Genomic DNA, 20053 nt, shown 5'->3' with positions numbered 1-20053 from the left:
ATGCGCGGCAGGAGGATCACAGCAAAGGCGCAGCACAGTAACCAGAATTACAGAACTCCAACGGGGAACCATTAATGCCAAGATATTTTACAATGCTAATTCCTACGAGCACTGCCCAAATGCCGCGTCAGACTACGCGAGCGCGTTGAGCTATACCAAGCTAGCTAATGATTGCCGCTGGTATCAGAAATAAGCATATGGGAAGGATGCAGGGTGGCAGGATGGCGCAGCACGAGTCCGAGCCAAGCACCGACGAAAACAATGGCCTACGGACACGGGAGCGGACTCAGGGCTGAGAGCCATCCGGCCGGCGTCGCGGCGTCGCTCTGATTGGAAGATGGAGCCTACGGACACGGATACGGAGGACAGGTCTAAGCCACGTACTTATTTCACCATGTCCCCCGACCTTCATCCCGACCGCTGAAGAGCCGTAATATGCCCGCAAGTCCAAGGTCTTATTCTCCAACGGTCTTTTCCTGTCAAGGCCGTAAGCCTGTGCCTTGTGAACTCCGACCCCGACGACTTTCACGGTGGATACACGGAATCCCGGGCAAAAATGTCTGCTATGCTGTTGCCTGGAACTGATCTTTGAGACATCAAGTCCGGGTGGTTGGTCAAGTCGCACTCAAGCTGACGTCGGATTATGATATCCAGCTTGGAGGTTAAAACCTGTCAGCTGCTTCCACAACCCAGAGAACTACTACCATCAAACATTCGAGAATACTCCCTACGAAAGCATTTATTCACTCGGTCTAGCCCTGCACTCTTATTGTCTCCCAACTAAGATCACCTTAATCACCTACCATGTCAATTTCTGTCATTAACCAAGACATGGACCTCAAGCCTATCTGCCACATCGTCGCCCCTGTGGGCTGTATGGGATACGGCTTCGACGAAGATCTCGCCGCAAATGAGCTTGCTCGACTAGTCCATACCGGCGTTCCAACCGCCATCATCCTCGACGCAGGCTCAACAGACAGCGGGCCGGAGAAATTGGCCCTGGGAACAATGACTTGTCCTCGATCGGCATATGTCAAAGATCTAACGAAGTTGTTGAGGCTTGTAAATACCTTTGGTGTCCAGTTGATCTTTGGCTCTGCCGGCGGCGATGGTGCGGACGAACATGTCGTTTTGATGCAAGAGATCATCGCTGAGATATCGGCTGAGAAGGGAAATGAGTGAGTGCATATTCTCTAGTTTATGAACTCGAACCAACTGACAGAACCAGGGACTATTCTTTCAAGACGATTTCCATTTTCTCCGGTATCGACAAAACCATCATCTTTGACCGACTCAAAGCTAGCCGCTTAACTGGCTGTGGAACCTGTGTTCCAGCCCTGACAGAAGGCGATGTTGAAGCTACCCCGCGAGTCGTTGCACAAGTCGGCCCGGAGCCTTTCATTGATGCGATGGAAGCTGATCCGGATTTTGATGTCATCGTTGGAGGCCGCGCATACGACCCGGCTCCCTATGTTGCATACTCCATGTTCCAGCTCAAGCGGCAACACCCAGGCCTCAGCGAACGAGAACTCGAAGAGAGACACGGCGGATTCCTACACATGGGCAAGATCATGGAGTGCGGAGGGCAATGCTCCACGCCAAAGTCGCATGGTGCAGTTGCAACCGTCTACCAAGACGGTGTATTTGACGTCCGACCCATTGCAGCCCAGTCAAGATGCACGCCCCTTTCAGTGGCAGCTCATTCTTTGTATGAGAACACTAGGCCGGACATTCTAAGAGGTCCCGGCGGTGCGCTCCATCTTGACGCCGCTAAGTACGAACAACTTGAAGACGACAGGACGATCCGCGTCCGCGGAGCTGAGTTCAAGTCCTCGGCAGCGAGTGGCCAGCCGTATCAACTTAAACTGGAGGGTGCGAAGATATTGGGATACCGATCGATAGTGCTGGGAAGCGTCAGGGATCGTAGGTCAACATGATGCAAACTTGGGTGTCATATGACTGATTATCTGCAGACATACTTATCAACCAGCTAGACGACCTCCTTTCCCTCGTCAAGGCATATGTAAAGCAGCAGCATCCGAATATTCCCGGCAATTGGGACCTAGATTTCCACACTTACGGCCAGGGCCAGAGCACCCCACTGGGTCCAGGAGAAGTTTTTATCATTGCAGAGGCCGTCGCACCCACCCAGGAGCTGGCAACCGGTCTTGTCTCTACGGCAAGAATCGGCATGATTGTGAGTTTTAATTTGGAGTTTGTTCATTTTCAACTGACGAGGTCCACAGCACGGTCCTTACCCGGGTCAAAAGGCGACGTCTGGCAACTTTGCTTTCGGCATCGCGGGTAAACTTGAGATCGAGACTGGCCCTTGCTGCCAGTTCTCCGTCTATCACCTTATGGACCTTGAGCCCGGCGAGGAGAGACTTGGGTCCCGGTTGATCCGCGCCACTGTGGCCACCATCGGCAATCCGAACAAACCAAATACCAGACGAACCGGTCGTCAAACCCCTTCTCAAGGGCAGCTGGCGGTATCGAAGCAACATCAACAGTCTCTTAACCCCACTATGAACGGCCATGAGGGAGCAAAATGCACACCGCAGACACTATCTGACATCTCACGGGTTCTGCGTTCTAAGAACGCAGGCCCCTACGAGATTACTATAGATGCAATTTTCGAGTCCAAGTCGACGTATGACGCTGTTAAGCATTCCGGCCTGTTATCCGCAGAGACCGTTGCAAACGCTCTGAATGTTTCCCCGGACGACATAGTATGGATGGGGTTCTTTGATCCGGCATTGGCGTTTAAAGTAACGATCCCTCGCTTCCGCTCTGGGAAGAAAGCTCCTGCGGGAAGCTTCATGGAAAATGATATTCACGGGTCGCAGCAGCATCTTGGTTTATCAACTCTCGGACTCATCTCCGCACTGAGAGGTCTTTAGGCTTTTCACTGTTGTTAGGGTGAAATTGTAACCTATTTCCACGTATGACTGTATTCTCCTGTTTTGACACTCGTATTGCTGAGTCATAATCGAACACTAATCTAAGGTATTCCTCCGATGCCATCTTAACCTTGCAGTCGCAGCCGCCTAGTCTTCTCAAAGAACTCCATCATCTGGCGAGCTATAGTCGATGGCTTGGGCGTGTAAACAACAGTCACTGGAATCCAAGCAGACGCTCTGATCATAGTCTGGACGCTGACTTCAACTTCATAGTCGGAGTTGCCTGACAGCGACCCGAGGACTAAATGTGACTCTGAAGCGGCGCAGCAAACCTCTGTGGGCGAATCATTCTCGATTTCCTTAGGGAAGGCGGCGCCTCGAAGAGGACTTTGACGCCGTTGATATCTCACCAGAAAGCCCGTGGTCGGTATGGTTTCATTTTCAAGGTCCTCTCTTGCCCGGATCAGAGCTACTGCAATTGTCTTACCATCGATGGCTAAACATGGCGCTGCAGGAGCTCTGGGGAGTATTCCGGTAACAATGGAAAACCTTCCGTGGTTGTCGAGGATGATGTCGCCAACACTGGTCTTGACCTTCTTTGGGCCGCCAGGGCGGTATGCGGTATCTATGCTTGCAACCCCAAAACAAATTGGAGCGGTTGCAGGTGGCAGTAAGCGCAGCTTTCGCAGAGCACAGCAAGACTGCCTCACGAACGCAATGATGTCGTCGTTCTCGAACCACTCTTCGTCCAAGCCGTCGTCAGACTCTCCCGTGTCGGAGTTCTTGCGGCCAGACTCGATCTGTGCTTGGAGTGGGTGCTTGTGAATACCGATAGAGGGACCTCCTAATGATAGGAAAAGCCTTGGGGACGTGTCGCCCGTGAGAGATTAAAGCTTCATCACTCCCAGATGGTTCTCGAATTCTTCTTCAAACAGAGAATCAAGCGTCTTTTGAAGTACATTAGCCTCTGTTGTCTTCTTATCGATGGACCGCATAGCAAGCTCAGTCTGGTGCTGAAATAAGTTGGCCGCCTTCCGGAGATCTGCCATCTTTTCGTTCTCGTCCGTGTTACCGTCTCGAAGTTGAGGGAGTAGGCGACGCGCCTCCTGCTCAAAGTCGTTTTGGGCGCCAGCAAAGGCAGCCCGGAAATTCGAAAGCTGCCGTCCGATTGCCGGGAATTCTTTCTGGAACAAATCTTGACCGAGAAGATCTTGCAACATGAGACCCACGGTGGAGCCGGCTTTGAGAACCGCAGCCGTCTTATTGACGAGGCCAGTATCCAAGCTGCGGATGGTCCGGCTGGCTTTCCTATCGAGGACCGAGAGCGGAAGCAGTTTGTAGTATAGCGTGTTCATTTGCTTAGCCAGCGTTTTGGGCATTTCCCCAGCAACCCTTCTGGCATCCTCGATGCCAGAGACATTCTCGGCTATGGCGCCACTGTATGAGATCTTGACATCTTCGAAAAGCGACTCGTTCTTGGCGGAGAACTCGACCTTGTCGCTACCGCTGACAGGGACGTTGACAACGCTTACTTTGAGCTCCCCTGTAATCTTTCTAGCTTCTTCCGCCGAGGAACAGGCCCGGACAAAGCTAAGTGTAGCGCTTCCCCCCTCAACGACTTCAGCTACGAAGTGCGTGTACTGAGCATCGTCGAGGTATTTTCCGTACTTCGTGGACGCCAGCACCTCTTGCGGAATGCGGCGTGTGCGACGCACAACGGTACACGAAGCGTCAAGACGAGCCTCGTGAGCAGTAGCCTTCCTGTCGTTCAGGAACTTGGCAGACCCGGTGGCGCTGAACAGCTTGAGATCAAGGCTTAACGAGCCTTCGGCGTCGAGGGAACAGTTGGTTCGGGCTTCTTCGAGCGAGTGCGAAAGGACGAAGTCCGCGTTTTGGACCTGCGCTTCATTCAGCTCCTGCTTCGCGTTGACCACCGAATGATCCCAAAGGGAAACGCCGCCGAAGAATTGCGAGGTCCGCGCATCGTAGAGCATGCCGAGCTGGATATCCTGCCCGAGAGCGGGATGGGAGAGTGAAGTGTCGTTTGGTAGGCCCATTGTAACGTGACTGATGTGAAAATGAATTGCAACGGGAACGAAACTGCAGGAGTTGCGAGTTCAAAAGTTTGAAGAAAACGATTGTTGGCGGCTTGGACGACCACGTGCCTAATCATGGCACTCCGATGGTAAGGGTGATTATCCATGAGGCAATCTGCAAGCACCGGCGAGCTGGCCTACCATGGAATGGAACATGACAATACAAATCCAAAAGCTCAATGCTGCTAATCTAGCATAACAGTATTGGTTGCGTACGAGATGTTTGAAAATTCTAACTTAATGCTTCACATGTGATCGTGTGCAGGCCGTGAGAAATTTCGCAAGCGGATGAAGACTTGAGACATGAAATGTGATACTTTGTGATGAATGAAAGAGATGTAGTCTAGATCACGCCCAGACTTCGCAGAATGGGATAAGCTGAACCATATGGCTGGCTGGGATAAAACAGACAAGCCATGGCTGATAGTGTCTCACCGGTGACCATGCAGATCTGGAAAGCTGATTAGGCGAGTGACACTAATTGGCAATCCCATTTGCAACTGATAATGTGAACTTGAATGACTGTATTCTCAATCAATCTCGATTTGAGTCGACTAATCAGATTGTGTTTACACGTCGACGAGACTTGGTCATACTAATCATGTAGTAGACAAGGTGACTACAATAGCCCATGGTAGTTATCAGTTGTGTCTGGAGCTTGAGAAGTGGCAACACCATCGTCAAGAATATATCTGAGATTGACGCGAGGACGGCTAGTGCTCCGACTAGATTGACGTGAAGAGATACGGAAAACGTGTTAACGTCGCCCGAACTGCCCCAACTACCGAAAAAACAAACGTGGTCTCGGCAATGGTTCCATCTGAAAACGTTCTGCCGAAGCCTTGATTCAGTTAGTCGGACGCCACCAGAAATTGGGTCGGATTAGCACCCCACGAAAATGAGGTCCATCAAAAGCCTGTGTGCCGCGGCTTTCAGCTCCCATATCTTTGAGAGAGGTGGAACACGCATGGGGAGTATGGATGGCGCAATCAAGACTGTTCAGTCGGTGGGTGTGCTTGTTATTTGCGGTATCAACCATGTCAGCCAAGATGCTTGGCACGTTATTACCATACCTACCTACATAACTGGAGAGTCTTGAATGTAGTCACGAAGACACAGTCTTCATATTCATTGGACCCAGCTCTCTGCACTGAAATAATTCTTTCGTTTTCAACGAGCTCTTGTTCTCGTCATGGATATGTTGAGTTCACAAGCAGGTTCTCAACTCTGTTGTACTGCAATCTCTTTGCCAAAGTCAATCCAGTACCTAGCACCAACTAACAAAAATCAGCTAACTCACCAGAGATAGATGGCTTGTACTATTTAAATTTCACAACCCACGGGGCCGAGCATGCGGACAAATGACGCAAACGCCTCTACAGGCCCCTCCAAACCCATCACCTCACAGCAGGGCCGAAATATCAAGTTTGAGGTTGATAGATGATTGTCTTCGATCTCATGATTTATTTCCCACCTCCCCCCCCCCCCCCCCTTCTACAGTTCTGCCAGACGAATTGGTGCGACGCGAATATATCCGCCACAGTCATCCAGCAGTCCGAAAGGTGTCTACAAGCAGTCGTCAGCTTACAGGGAAGAAAAGGAATAATACGAAGGAACCCCGTGAGGGAATCTTGACTATAGATGCTCGCTGTGTACACCATCAGCCTAGTTGCGTGCGCGCTGCCGCTGTTTGTCCTGTTCGTTCTGTGGGTGTTGCGCCAGGGCTCGGATGAGACACAAAATGCATCAGTTCCTATCTTCATAATGTCAGGGACACTTTCGGGCTTTTGGGTCCAGTTCCTTGGCAGCCTTCCGTTTGCCCGGCCACGGTGACATATTAGTTCCTTCTCAAAGTGTTCTTCAAAAGTTCCAAATGCGGTGTTCCAAAAGTAGGTAAATTGACTAAATTAGAAAAGGGACAGAACTTTAAGCAACATTCCAAACTTTCAACCAGCTGTTATCACTGTTCGAAGGTATTCCCTAAGTGGAAGTGAGGTTTGGTTTGTCCAAGACCGCGGCTGTAGTTGTCGAGGAAAGTGTCGACCGTCTCAACGTCCAGACCGTCCACAACCTGAAAGGTCGTCGGCCGCAGGGTACCATTTTCGATCAAGTTTGGCAGCACACCCCAAAATTCCTTCGTGATATGCGGGTATTTCGTCGTGTGACACAACACTTGGTTCCGAACGTAGCCAGCAGACTTTGACCCGATCCGAGACTCGTCGACGTCGCCTAGCTTGATCAACGCGGCCAAAACCCCTCTCTTGTGGCTGGAAAGAGCCTGGACGCCCAATGTCTGCCCACCTGGGCCGCGCCCGACGCAGTCCACAGCGAAAACCAGATCATCTCCGACCACGTCCCTGATCTGCTTCTCAATCTGAGATTCGTCCAGGGCGCGATCAATAACAGTCGTGGCGCCGAGACCCTTAAGCTGGGCCTCTCTTGCTTTCGATGCCACCACAATGATGTTTCCAAACTTCGCTAACCGGGCCAGCTGCACGCCAAAGTTGCCTGTAGCAGACCCGCCACCGATGATCAGGATTGATTCCGCGCTGTAGTCGCATTCATCCTTGTCGGCACCAAAAGGACTGCGCAAGTTCAAGCCAGTCTCGTGGAACAAGGCAAACACCATGGTCATGGCGTTCAGCGGGAAAGTCGCCGCTTCGTCAGCGCTTATGCCCTTCGGCAGCGGGGCTGACTGCCATGCTGGTACGACGCAGTATTCTTGAGTGCCAGTACTGTCCGCAGAAAAGGGACTGCCGAACGCGAAAACACGGTCGCCGGCCTGGTATTGAGTAACATCGCGGCCGCAGCTAGCGACTTCCCCCACGATATCTACTCCCAGGGGCGAGGGTAAATTGTCTTTGATGAACAACCCGTATCTTTTTCCCGAGGCATCGTGGGGGTTTACTTCCGATATTTAGTATCGTTTGACACCCAAAAGAAAGGAGAAGCAATAACTACAACGAACACTTACATCCAACAATTGATACTTTTAAAAGAATTTCGTCCTCCTTTGGAACTGGAGTTGGCCGTTCAATAATTGACGGAGGCTGCTGCAGGGTGTGGATGACGAGAGCTTTGTGAGTAGACATCTTGTCAATATTTTCGATTAGAGTCTGTAATATTTGAGTTGACGTGTCGAAAGTTTCTTTTTATGTAGGAAAGAATACCGTGTGGTTAATATGTAATTGCACTTTCATACCTAGGTAGACGTTGGCATTCTTTATATGAAGTTGAAATTCCGAGATTAGTGAACATCGACTGTGGCGCTCTAGGAATTGGTAAGCTTCTACCTATCTCCACGGATTTACTATTGTCGCAAATACTAGTTTCATGACAAATGATATTCTTAGCGTAAGAACGGCATTGTGCAGGATGCTAACATCATCGGCTGATCAGCAGGATAGAGAGTTGATTTCATATCTTGTGGCTGATTCACGCCCGCTACTGATGGCAGAAACCCGCAGCTGGGCTGACGCAATTAGTCTGATTATTGATACATCCAAGTCGATGTGGTTTCATAATGTATCATACTTCTGACATTACCAAGCTTGAACTCGCGTGGAGGTAATTAAGATCACAATCTGTGTTGATATATGCAAAAGCTCCTTGGATTATCGGGAGAGTTCCCCATCTCCTGTTATTAGAATAGCCAGGTTGTATAACATGAGCTAAAAAGGGTTAGTCGTGCTAAGTGACTAGCAGGATTACCTAAGATATGCTCAACTCCTTGATCATTGGTTTCGTTACCGGCCTGAAGCCTTGTAGTCTCGACGTTTTCTAAATACTCTCCAAAATTATCCCTCCTTTGCAGAAGGCTCAATGAAGTGTACCACATTTTCTCCGTCCTAAGCTCTTGGGACCACCGGTTGTCTGACTCTATGGGAGACGTGAACGTTTTGATACCTAGTAAAAATAGATATCATGTAACTAGTAGCTCATTCAACCGCTCATGCTGAAGCGCCTGTTGATGGGACAAGAGACTAATGGAATTCCCCGGAAGAGCTGCATTACCGCTTGATACTGCGCGATGAACGACGCGATGTAGTCACCGTACGCCTTTACTGTGGACCTACTACTATGAAGATTTAAACCTTGCCTCCTAGAGAAGATGGTAGTTCAATAGTTGCGAGAGGTTTCGCTGTGCACAGCTAAGAAGCCTGATTATTATTCTCCCCCAATTCGCTGGAGCCCAATTTGAGTTCAATGTTTCCAGCTTCAACGAAATGTGTACCTCCCTTTATCATCACCAAGTGTACTGCAATCTCTGCCACAAAGTCAATCCAACTTCCAAGACGAACTAATAAATCCGACTAACCCCACCAGAGACGGCGTGTGCTATTTAAAGTTCACGAACCCGGGGCCGAGCATGCGGAGAAATGACGCAAACGCCTGTCCAGGCCCCTCCAAACCCCAGCCCCGGTCCCTGTAGATCCCCTCACCGCAGGGCCGAAACATCAGATGACTATGGCTGAAACGCCAGTGACGTTCCCGCCCAGCGGCCCAAACGGCGTTTCCTCTTTCTCTTTCACAAGCCTCCTCTCAAGCCTCACTCTCACACTCACTCTGACTTCTCAACCACGTGCTTCTCAAGCTGCAATCTCAAAGACAAACACGACGAAGCCCCTGACGGTCATTACCACTTACGACAACTACAGCAACCTCAGCACCCAAACCCAAGCTTGGCATAGTCAATTGACAGAAAGGCATCACAACCATGTCCAACAGAATCATCGCCAACATCGACACCCCCGACCCCTGGATCATCGCCGGCAACGGCCGCTTCTACTTCACCTTCACCCTCGACAACCGCATCGAGATCTGGTCATCCCCCACGCTCGAACACTTCCACAACCCGCAAAAGTCCACCGTCTGGCACCCCGCCCCGGGCACGCCCTGGTCCGTCAACATCTGGGCCCCCGAGCTGCACTACCTCAACGGCCGCTGGTACATCTACACCTGCGGCGCGCCCCCGGGCGTCGGCAACCCGGGCCACCGCACCACCCTCCTCCGCTGCTCCTCCCAGGACCCCATGGACGCATCCGCCTGGGAGTTCCTCGGGCCCCTCAAGGGCATGCCCGACCACTGGTCCATCGACGCCACCGTCTTCTCCCCCAACACCCGCGACCTCTACTGCTGCTGGAGCGGCTGGCCCGTCGGCGACCACTCCGACACCGAGCAGGACCTCTTCCTCATCAAGATGGCCGACCCGGAGCACGCCATCCCCGGCACGCTGGTGTGCATCTCGCGCGCAGAGCTGGAGTGGGAGCGCCCCGACGACGGGCGCCGCGGCGTCAACGAGGGCCCGTCGTGGGTCGACATCCCCGGCGTCTTCCGCGGCATCGTCTACTCCGCCGACGGCAGCTGGACGAGCCACTACAAGCTCGGCCTGCTCCCGCTCGTCGGCCAGGACCCGCTCAACCCGGCGTCGTGGGCGAAGCGGTCGACGCCGTTGTTGAAGAGCCACAAGCGGTGCGGGGGGCCGTACGGGCCGGGGCATGCGAGTTTCCTACCTAACCCGCGGGACCGCAGCCGCGTGTACTGCGTGTACCACGCGACGGCGGGCTACGGCGAGGGCTGGGCGAACCGGAAGGCGCGGGTGATCGACATGGGGCCGGAGTGCTTCGCGCCGAACGCGCATCCGCTGTGTTGCGCGCTGGAGAACCACATTCCGAAGCACCACAAGAGGGATAAGAGCGGCTCCTGTGTCATGTCATGACATCCATGTCTGAGACCGATGCTCCCCAATAATTCATGTAAGATACTTTGTCTTTCGTCAGGTAGATATAACGAAATGAGAGGATGAATAGTGAAAAAGCTTGTTTCTGCACCTGAAGGCGTCTGTCTTGAGTCCTTCATAACCGCCACACCGTAAGTGGCTTGATTTCACACGAAACTCAGTCTACCACGGAATCCAAAACACACGGTCCAAAGAACGGAAGACAGGAAAACCCATCCCATCAAATCTCCCATCGCATGAACTCCCGGATGAACACCCGGCCCTTCCTCTAGCACAGCCCTACTCTCCAAAACGTTGTTTCGAACCTCTCCAACAACAGTTAAGTGCCACCAAACGGCTCCGGCTCCCGGCCCGAGAGCCACCACATGTACATTCCCCAAGAAAAGGGGTCCGATCACCAACTTTTTCTTTTGTCTCTTCTCTTGTTTCTTCATCATCCACCGTCTGCAGCCACAACCGGCACTTAAGCGTAGGTACACCTTCGAAATCTCAGACCCTTTCACCAAAACCACGCTAGAAGGTTACAAGATGTCGCCCGCTCGGCATTCGCTGGGCCTAGCACCCCCCCAAGGTTACTCGTTGCTAGCAAATAAGACGGCAATCCGTCGTACGGACCCTCGTGCATGGCGCATCCTGCGGGTAAGCGTTAGGTCGCTCGCGCGCGCCGCGCCCGTGGGAAAACATTGCAGTGGCAGTGTTCGGTGAATCCCCATCTCCAAGGCCGGTGCGCCGCGTTTTGCAGCAGCATCTCCGCGAAACGTGGCAGCCTAGTGTCTATCATTGTTGTTGCTCTAACCAGGTCCTGTTCCTCTAGTAGTAAGCTCCTCGAATTTGCCAAAACAAAAGCTTGGAGGGCGTCTTCTTCGCGCGTTTCCATTCTTCTAGATCCCGTCTTCCTTCCACGAGGTGGCTTTCCATTTTTGCTGTTCCTTCATCAAACATCTGCCCAAGATGAGGTCCAACGAGTGTACGCATAACCACGTGGCCGCCGAAACGCCGTCAACACCAAGAATGGCATCGCCAACTCCCACCACCACCCCGTCCAGCCCAGCAACGACCACGAGTAGCTCATCCTACCACTACACACACCTCGAAAGAGACCAAATCCGCCTCGTGGTCCTTGAACCCGCAACTGACCCATCACACACCCTCGTCTGCCGCATCTTGACATGCCACCGCAACGACGCGCCTCCATACGAAGCCATCTCCTTCACACCACCCTCCGACGACAATACTACATCGACAATCACTGTCCTCCCGCCCATCCTTGCGCCAACATCGCCAACCCCTCTCCAAATCCCATCCTCAACCGCCGAGGCCCTCGCAACCCTCCGCCTCCACACCGGCCCGCGCACCCTCTACCTCCCAGCTCTCAGCATCAACGCCTCCTCCCCCTCGGAACGAAGCTCCCAACTCCTCCTGACGCCTCCAATCTTCCACGCCGCAACCCGCGTCACAATCCCCCTCCTCTCCGCCCAAAACCACACCGAGGCAATAACCTACATCTCAACATCCCGCTTCCGCAACCCCTCCCCCTCGACCCTAACCCTCCTCCACTCCCTCTTCGCCCACCCATTCTTCTCCTCCACGCTCTCCATCCTCCACCTCTCCCGCGCCCGAAATGCCGTCATCATCCACCACGCCCTCGAAGTCCCGCTCTCCAACTTCTCCCTCGCAGCCCGCCTCCTCCCCATCCACGCCCCGATCCTCCAGCCCGTCCGAAGGCTCAAACAGCGCGGCTACATCTCCACCCTCACAACCTCCCAATTCGTAAAAGCCCTCTGCGAAGCATCGCCCTGCACGACCCCCGACCCGCGCGACCGCGTCTTCGCCTTTCTGGCGCTGTACCCCTTCCCCATGACCAGGCCGCAGATCGACTCGTACCGGCGCTCGGGGTTCTTCTCAGGCGACGCCAGCAACGCTTCAACCCGCGGCAAGGGGGAGGCTCTCGAGAGGGTGGCTAGTGCAGTCGAAACCATCGAGGATGAGAAAACGCGGCGGCGGATGGTGAATTACACGGCCCCCGTGGAGACAGTCTACACCAACTTCGCGACGCTCCTCCTCGAGACCACAGGGCTGGACTTCCTCTCCGCGGTCCAGGGGAAGGGTAGCGGTGTGCCGAGCTGGGTGCCCGACTGGCGCGTCACCCACTCGCGGACGATACTGGCGCATCTGCCACTGACGGAGTTTAATGCCGGCGGCGGGCGGGAGCAAGCTTTCCGCATCCTCACAGGGGAAACCGGTGCGAAGTTGGAGGTTCCGGCCATCTGCTTGGGGGACGTGAAGACCCTCGGGGCAGCGTGCGATGTGTCCTCCCCTGGGTGGGAAGATATCGTCTTCCGTCAGTGGAGGGGCATCGTCGAGGCAAAGACAACAAAAGAGTGCCCTACCAAAATAATAGAGCGCTTCATCCAGACAATCATGACCGACTCCGACGATGAATACGTCGATGCCCGAAGGGTAATCTGTCGACGACTGTTGGCTCCTGAGGAGAAACGCAGGGTGGAGGGCAAGCACCTTTTCGAGGGGGTAGACGAGGAGGCCGTGACGAAGTTGCGCATTAGCTGCCATGGGCGAAGGTTCTTCATCGCTTCGAATGACGGGATGGGTTTGGTAGCGAGTGAGAGCCAGGAGAGGGACTTCGTTGCTGTGCTGCCTGGCGCACGGCTGCCGTACAGCTTCCGTCACCGGTATGATTCTGCGTCGGCCGAGGTGGAGTTAATCGGTGAGTGTTTTGTGCACGGGATGATGAAGGGGGAGGCATTTGGCCGGGGTACTTCATTCGTAAAGCGAGACATTCGCATTTGTTAGACGTAGTTTGGGATATTTGGCGTTCAGGTTTCACGGGACAGCAAGCGAGAAGGGCACTGGCGATAGACCAATATGAGCAAAACGTATTCCAGCTTTCAATTGAGGCAGTTGTGTCTATGGTATGGTATCATGGCAGTGTATACGCCCATCATTATGATTATGCAGGTTTCCACGCTCGATCATGTCGTTACTTTCATCGCACTAGAAGTCAAACGCGCTGAGCTGAGCTTCTCGCTCCGTCGTGATCAGATGCCGTTACTAGCACAGCCGAACACTTTGCCGACGGTACCGGCCTCGAATTCTTGGATAATGCCCTCGACACTCGCGTAGGTTCCGGCGGTCAAAAATAGGAGGCCAGTCAGGATGATGATGATGTTGAGCGCCATGGAAAAGAGGTCAACAAGCTTGTTCGGCTTGGGGACGCCGGCGCGGTTGTCGGCGCCTCGCATGCGGAAGTAGGCGACTCCCCAGAAGACGAACCCGAAGAATGAGTCGAAAAGCGAGGACATGAGGGACAACACTGCCGGTGGTTAGAATGAAACCTACGGTATGGACGAGGAACACTTACGGGAGGAGAAGAATGGAATGACCTCGGCAATTAAGAACGCCAAGAGCCAGAGGGCGACTGCGCATGTTAGCTGAGAGCTTTGATATTTACACATTCATCACTCACGCAGAATGGTGGCCCATGAGCCCCAGCCGATCACGGTGTGCTCGTGCAAGTGCTTTGTGCCCTTGAACAAGCGGAAGAAGAGGAAGCGGGCCGACACACTGGCGTACAAAACACCGAGGAAAATGAGCGTCGGAATCATGAAGGAGAATGACACCTTCTTGTACACGTCCTCGAGAGACCCGAAGGCCGGCGCGGTCATGTACTGGTTTCCGGTGTAGGCGTAGATGACGGCTCCCACGATGCTGAAGACAATGATCTCGCCAATGGTGACGGCCCACAGAGCCTTGGGGAAGTCACGCGGGTCCTTCATCTCGGCGATGAAGCTGGGCAGGGTGATCTGGCCGATGAAGGTATAGCTGATGTTCAAGAAGGCGTTCATGCCCGACACAAAGGTGGTGCCGGCGACGGGAATGGCGGTGACGATGGGGCTTCCGCCCGTCTGGGTGACGCCGTTCTTGTCGACGTAGGAAGTGCGAGGATCGTAGCCGGCGGGATGCGCCTGGATACCGGCAAAGATGGTCGCCAGCAGCACCGAGATGAAGGTGAAGGCGGCCGAGGCAGTTCCGGCTTTGGAGAGGGCGTCAAATGTCCGCGGCAGGGACGAGATCCAGCAGATGATGGTGACAACGATGGAGAAGACGACGGTGCGGCAGACGACGGGGTCCGTCTCGGTCATGGTGTTGAGGTACTTTGCGCCGACGAGGACGTGGAGGCCCTAGAAGGTTGTCAGTTGCTGTTCTCCTCGGAGCGTCAATCGTCTCACTGACTTGAATGAACTATCGATTGTTAGCAAAACGTGTGATATTGGTCGGCGCTGCAGACGTACTGTGTTGTTCAGGATGAACATGACGGCGGTGGCGTACCAGGCCCATTTCTTGCCCCAGAAGAGCATCTGGCCAATGTCGCAAACGTCGCGCACCTCAGGATGCCTCAAGCAGAACTGCCAGAGAACCAAAGATCTGCGATTGTGAGCGGGAAAGTCTGAAGTTGCAGGCAAGAGGCTACTGACGTGTAGAGGACGATCAACGCAATGACAGCCGTGAGAATCAGTCCGGGAACGAGGCCCAGAATGCTGTAGGACCACGGAAAACTCATGATAGCCTGCCAATGTCAGTCAAGCGCATTCCTCCATTACCGCAAAACCAAACTCACCAAGCAAATGTACTCGGAAAACAGCAATCCAGCGGTCTATCCCACATGGTTAGCACATCTCTCGTCCCAAACCAAAGGCACCGCCGCTTGCCGCACCTTTTGCCAGCTACACGTCCTGTACTTGATCGCATGCCCGTCCTCCTCGGCAAGCTGCTTGCCCAGGATCGCATCGGCGCTGACGTCGCTGTCAGAGCCGTCCGCGAGGCCCTCCTGCACGGGTGCTATCCTCGGCCCGACCTTGGTGTTCCGCCCGCCGAACCAGGCGCTCCATCCCGTCGAGCCGCCGCCGGACTCGGGGTCGGCGCGCGCGAAGTTGAGCTCGGAGGCGACCTTTTCGCCCTCGGGCTGGCGAAGTTCCTTGTCCATGGCGGAAGCCTCTCGATTGTGCAATTGAAGGGCGTTCCGGTGGGTTTTCGTGGTGGAGCCCGATTGAGGAAACCGGGTGATGCGATGAATCGCGCAAAGGCGACTGTCGTCTAATGATGCCGCGCCGAACGAGTGAACCGTGAGGGATAACGATGCTATGCGACGACGATGGGGGTATGCGACGGAGGGCGCTGCACGGTTAGGGACGTGGCGTGTGTGTGTGGGAGTGCGAGAGAGGGAACGGATGGAGGGGAAGAGATGAAGTAATGTCAGAAGTTGAGAACAGACTGCGAGCGGCGCACGGAGGGAGGGGAGGATGATGACGAGAAATACAGGCAGAGCAACACGTGGGACGTGCAGGTATATGAAGTCAGGTAAGTAGAGAAGAGGGCACGACGGGAAGAGGAATGATCAGCTCCCCCATCGAGTTGCAGTTGCAGTCGCAGTTGCAGTTCGATTCCTTCAGATACGGGGACAGAAGCATGGAACATGGGACATGGGGTCTTGGACGCGGGTTCCTTGCCATGAAGACGTAGGTGAGGTACTCTTTGCATGCAAACTGGGCATGAAGTTACATGCTGCACACATGTCAAGCTACTGCGTATTGACACTAGGGGAAATCAAATGGGAAGAGAAAGGGAATTCGCCTTCCTCGGGCAACGAACATGTGCAGCACAAACACAGAGACGAAGTACATGCCAGACACACATCAACCATACGAAATCCCATGTACATCCTCCATGGGCAAACAAGAAACACAGCTCCCGCTAGCCTCTCTCTTCTTCCTCCACAGAGATTACAATACCCGCAGCGGACGCCAGCCACCCAGTAGGAAGCTAGCAGAGACCAACTCGCCAACGCGGGAGGCAACGATGTGGCCTGGAGGGAGGGGAGGGGAGGGTGGAGTGGAAACGGAGTCCGCCCCGGGCAGAGATTTCACCACGCCGGCCTACGACCGAGTCTCTCTCAGTAGTTCTTAGCAAACAATGCGCTTTTTCCAGAGCACGTCATCGCGGGATGCGGCGACGGCGTCGAACCACACGCCAGCGTCGCATCTGCCGTCGGCAATAACCAGACGTAACAGCCAGCCCGAACTGCCCTTAGCGGCGGGCCAGGCGAACGTTTCCTTGCGCCTCCAAGCCTTGCCTCGACGGTCTATCCGTAGTGGTCGATAAAGAGCCAATTGAGTCGGGAGGTTGGCGGATGCAAAGAGAACAGGACAGGGATCGGCGGAGAACAAGCATCGAGGGATGCGCCACCGGGAAAGCTTGGTGACGTCGCGTCGGTGTGGCCCGGAGGTTTTACTGTGCCCATTGCCAAGCGCAGAGTCCAAGAGATGGCCAAGTGGCCAAGAGATGAGGCGACCTCTCGGCACGCGGGGGAAGAGGAAGCTTGGCAGGGCCATTTGCGTTCCTCGGTCGGCAATGTTTGACTACAAGCCGCATTCAACTGTGCCTGCACCTCGACGACTCAACTCGGATTCATCGCTGGGGAGAGCTGCCAAAGACTTATGAGAAAGGCGCTCTCTGCCGAGTCATCTTGTTCATTACAGCGTCGCATACGCAAAGATGCTTCGGGCTTGAAACTGGGGACGCCAGACACCACCAGCGATGGCCCCAGTGCGCGGTCTGGCAGACGAGCTAGGATGTAGCATGCAGCATGCAGGGTCAGCTCAGCAGCGGAGAAACGACAATCGGCATGGAAGCCAAGCATTGGACGCGCCGTGGAACGGGCGGCAGCCCACAGGGAAATACTGCGTAAGGCGGACAGGCTTCTTCATGGTGGTTACGTCGAGCGAACACACACACTCACACACCTAATGCCATTTTGACACTCTCGGAAAGGCATGAGGCAACTCTGTCCAGAGACAAACCAGTGAAAAGACGAGATGGCACAGGCAAGCGGGATAAACGCGGGAGCATCGTCCACACCCAACACAGCTTCTGTTCACAAGTTCCAACCTCGGTCGGGATTATGGCTGCTCCCAGAGAGAACGTTTGAACCCTGATGGAACACTTAGCAGCCGCAAAGAATTGCGCCATCGGAATTCACAATTGCATCAGACGAGAGACAAAGTGTAAACTGGCCATCCGATTCGACGGCGCATGCGAGCCCTTGCCCGTCCCGCCGCTCTGGGACGATCTGGGTTCCTGGGCTCGATGCGCAGCCGGAAAGCAAAAAAATGCAGTAAGTAGTGTATGAAAAATACTACCCGTAAAATGCAAGGAACCGCAAAACTCCACCGTCCATGCTTCCTTCTTCCGTCCGGGATAGGTGCTGTTCTGTTTGCCCGCAAACACCAGGCCGTCGTCCATGCTTGATGCCGAAATGCCAATGCGTCTAAATACACAACACCATGGTGATGTTTCCTGTTGCTCTCAAGGCCATATGTCCTCCATGCTGTTTATTTCCATTGTAAAATGCCGACGTCTCTCTTCAACCACCTCAAGGCACCTGCGTCTCGTCGAAATCACACCACCTGCGAATAACCTCATCCACCGCCTGGATCCCCTTCTTCGACGCATCGATCTGGAACCACTCCCGGTGCACCGACGTGCATCCATCGCAATTAATCGGCCCCGCGTGCAGCCCCATGCCCTGCAGCTCGAGGTGAATCAGCCGCTCGACGCGGTGCACATGCGGCACCATCCGCGGCTGCTCGCCCGACGCCTGGCTGGCGCCCGGGATGTAGGGGTAGTACCGCAGCACCTCGATGTCGTACGAGCACTGCCGCGACCACTGCTGCATCCGCCGCTGCACGTTGGCCGCCCGCCCAATCTTGATGAGCATCTTGTTGTCCGGCGCACCCTTGCTCGCGTGCGCCACCGCCGACGCGACGTCGCTCGTGCGCCGCTGTCTGCCGCCCCCGCGGTCCGCTGACGGCGGGGAGAGCAGCCCGCGCGCCTCGTTGACGGGCGCGCTGGCCTTTTTGGACGTCGCCATGATCCAGAACATGTAGATGTAGCCCGGCTCCTCAGAGTTGCCATAGGGCCGCGCGAGCTCGGCCATGAGCGCCGACGCGACGGACGGCTCGGTGGTGCCGGGGATGAGGGCGAGGTACTGCGCCGTCTGGTGCTGCGAGAGCGGCTGCGGGGAGGCCTGGTTGGAGGAGCTCTTGCGGGAGTGGCGGCTGGACGTGCTTGGGCGGCCGGGGTTGCTCGTGCTCGCGTTCGGGGAGAGGTGGGTGTTGGAGGGGCGGGAGGAGGCTGGCGGCATGGCGGCGGAGCCTCCGTTCTGGACGGGCCGCGGCTGCGGGCGCGGCGGGATGTTTTCTTCCTGGGGGTCTTCGCCGAACTCGAGGGGGATGGTGAAGCAGCAGCAAAGGGTGATTTCCCTCCGCGGCCTCGACTGTGTGCTGTATCCTCCCTGGGGCTTCTCGCCGTCTGTCGATCCTCCTGCGTTCGGTCGCGGGCGCTTGTTCTTCTTGCTCACATCGGAGCCGATGTCGACGAGGCCGAGGCGGTCTGCGAGGGTGTCGATGCTGGTGCGCTCTTCGAGGATGGGCTGGCCGGAGACCCGGGGCCCGGGGCTCGACTGGGAGGAGCGGCTGGCGGCTTGGTCGCGGTGGTGATGGCAGTAGAGCGACTCCTCCTTGACGGTGGGCGAGAGGCGCTTGCCGCGGACGGGGGTGACGGGGTTGCGGCAGAAGTTGCCGTTGGTGGTGAGGCCTTTGCAGGTCGTGTTTGGGTTTTTAGAGTCGGAGCGACCGAGGCGGTCTTCCGGTGTGTTGGCAACGTAGCCCATCGTGTCGCGTATCTCGGTGTCGTCTCGTGATGGTGTTTTGGATGGTCGGCCGAGGATCGTGACAATGGTGTTGTGGTGTTTTTGCTGCTACCTTTGGTAGATTCGAAGAAAAAAAAGTCGAAATATTCCTTGAGAAGGACAGCAGCAACCGGGTTGAAATACGGGATCCGCAAAGACTGCGATGATGATGCAACAACACTTGGCAGCGTGAGTTGGCCTTGCTTGCTCCCCCGGACTCACGAACACGTCAAGGGCAGAGCAGGGCGTGAATCAGGGCCAGACCGACCGGGAGGTGATGCCAACGTCAACAACGGCGGGTCTCTCTGTCCGTCTCGCGACCTGCAGCGGCATGGGAGGTGAACAAGCGAGAGGAAGCATGGCTTGTGGGTGGTGACTGGGTGCGCGTTGGGCTCCTCTTGACTGGGTCCTGGGCGTGGACTCGACGTGACCGGGTCTGAGTCGCTGGCCGCTGGACTCGAGGCCACACGCGACACCGCTGTCCTCTGCCAGCCCACTGACCCCCCGGTGGTTGGAAGGGTCAGTCCAGGTCAGGTCACGTCTCGGTTCTCGC

The 20053-nt window shown here is 55.0% G+C and overlaps 7 protein-coding genes across 7 annotated transcripts; 3 read left to right on the top strand and 4 right to left on the bottom strand.

Annotated features, from left to right (window-relative positions):
• Positions 1-804: 804 nt before the first annotated feature.
• On the top strand, positions 805-2900 carry CGGC5_v004920 (uncharacterized protein; the record flags this gene model as incomplete). The annotated part of the gene is made up of 4 exons (XM_032029870.1): positions 805-1178; positions 1229-1923; positions 1974-2197; positions 2247-2900. 4 exons carry the CDS (start codon positions 805-807, stop codon positions 2898-2900), a joined length of 1947 nt encoding a protein of 648 aa, XP_031893153.1.
• Positions 2901-3025: 125 nt separating this feature from the next.
• Positions 3026-4957, bottom strand: VTXB (Verrucotoxin subunit beta; the record flags this gene model as incomplete). Its single annotated transcript, XM_032029859.1, has 2 exons — positions 3026-3700; positions 3860-4957. 2 exons carry the CDS (start codon positions 4955-4957, stop codon positions 3026-3028), a joined length of 1773 nt encoding a protein of 590 aa, XP_031893156.1.
• Positions 4958-6956: 1999 nt separating this feature from the next.
• On the bottom strand, positions 6957-8088 carry CGGC5_v004918 (Zinc-type alcohol dehydrogenase-like protein; the record flags this gene model as incomplete). The annotated part of the gene is made up of 2 exons (XM_032029848.1): positions 6957-7903; positions 7971-8088. 2 exons carry the CDS (start codon positions 8086-8088, stop codon positions 6957-6959), a joined length of 1065 nt encoding a protein of 354 aa, XP_031893155.1.
• A 1625-nt stretch (positions 8089-9713) lies between these two features.
• On the top strand, positions 9714-10715 carry Araf43A-3 (Extracellular exo-alpha-(1->5)-L-arabinofuranosidase; the record flags this gene model as incomplete). The annotated part of the gene is made up of 1 exon (XM_032029835.1): positions 9714-10715. The coding sequence occupies one exon, from the start codon at positions 9714-9716 to the stop codon at positions 10713-10715; it is 1002 nt and encodes a 333-aa protein (XP_031893062.1).
• Positions 10716-11687: 972 nt separating this feature from the next.
• Positions 11688-13547, top strand: CGGC5_v004916 (uncharacterized protein; the record flags this gene model as incomplete). The annotated part of the gene is made up of 1 exon (XM_032029824.1): positions 11688-13547. One exon carries the CDS (start codon positions 11688-11690, stop codon positions 13545-13547), a length of 1860 nt encoding a protein of 619 aa, XP_031893061.1.
• Positions 13548-13792: 245 nt separating this feature from the next.
• mtr-12 (N amino acid transport system protein) lies at positions 13793-15738 on the bottom strand (the record flags this gene model as incomplete). The annotated part of the gene is made up of 8 exons (XM_032029812.1): positions 13793-14067; positions 14116-14172; positions 14221-14935; positions 14988-14996; positions 15047-15179; positions 15230-15321; positions 15373-15408; positions 15469-15738. The coding sequence occupies 8 exons, from the start codon at positions 15736-15738 to the stop codon at positions 13793-13795; spliced, it is 1587 nt and encodes a 528-aa protein (XP_031893152.1).
• A 2445-nt stretch (positions 15739-18183) lies between these two features.
• mug113 (Meiotically up-regulated gene 113 protein) lies at positions 18184-19482 on the bottom strand (the record flags this gene model as incomplete). Its single annotated transcript, XM_032029801.1, has 1 exon — positions 18184-19482. The coding sequence occupies one exon, from the start codon at positions 19480-19482 to the stop codon at positions 18184-18186; it is 1299 nt and encodes a 432-aa protein (XP_031893060.1).
• Between the last annotated feature and the right edge of the window lie 571 nt (positions 19483-20053).

Source organism: Colletotrichum fructicola, assembly GCF_000319635.2.
Source record: "Colletotrichum fructicola Nara gc5 chromosome Unknown KSG_Nara_v1_contig03, whole genome shotgun sequence".
NCBI lineage: Eukaryota > Fungi > Ascomycota > Sordariomycetes > Glomerellales > Glomerellaceae > Colletotrichum > Colletotrichum fructicola.
This window is presented reverse-complemented; position numbering and strand designations above follow the sequence as displayed.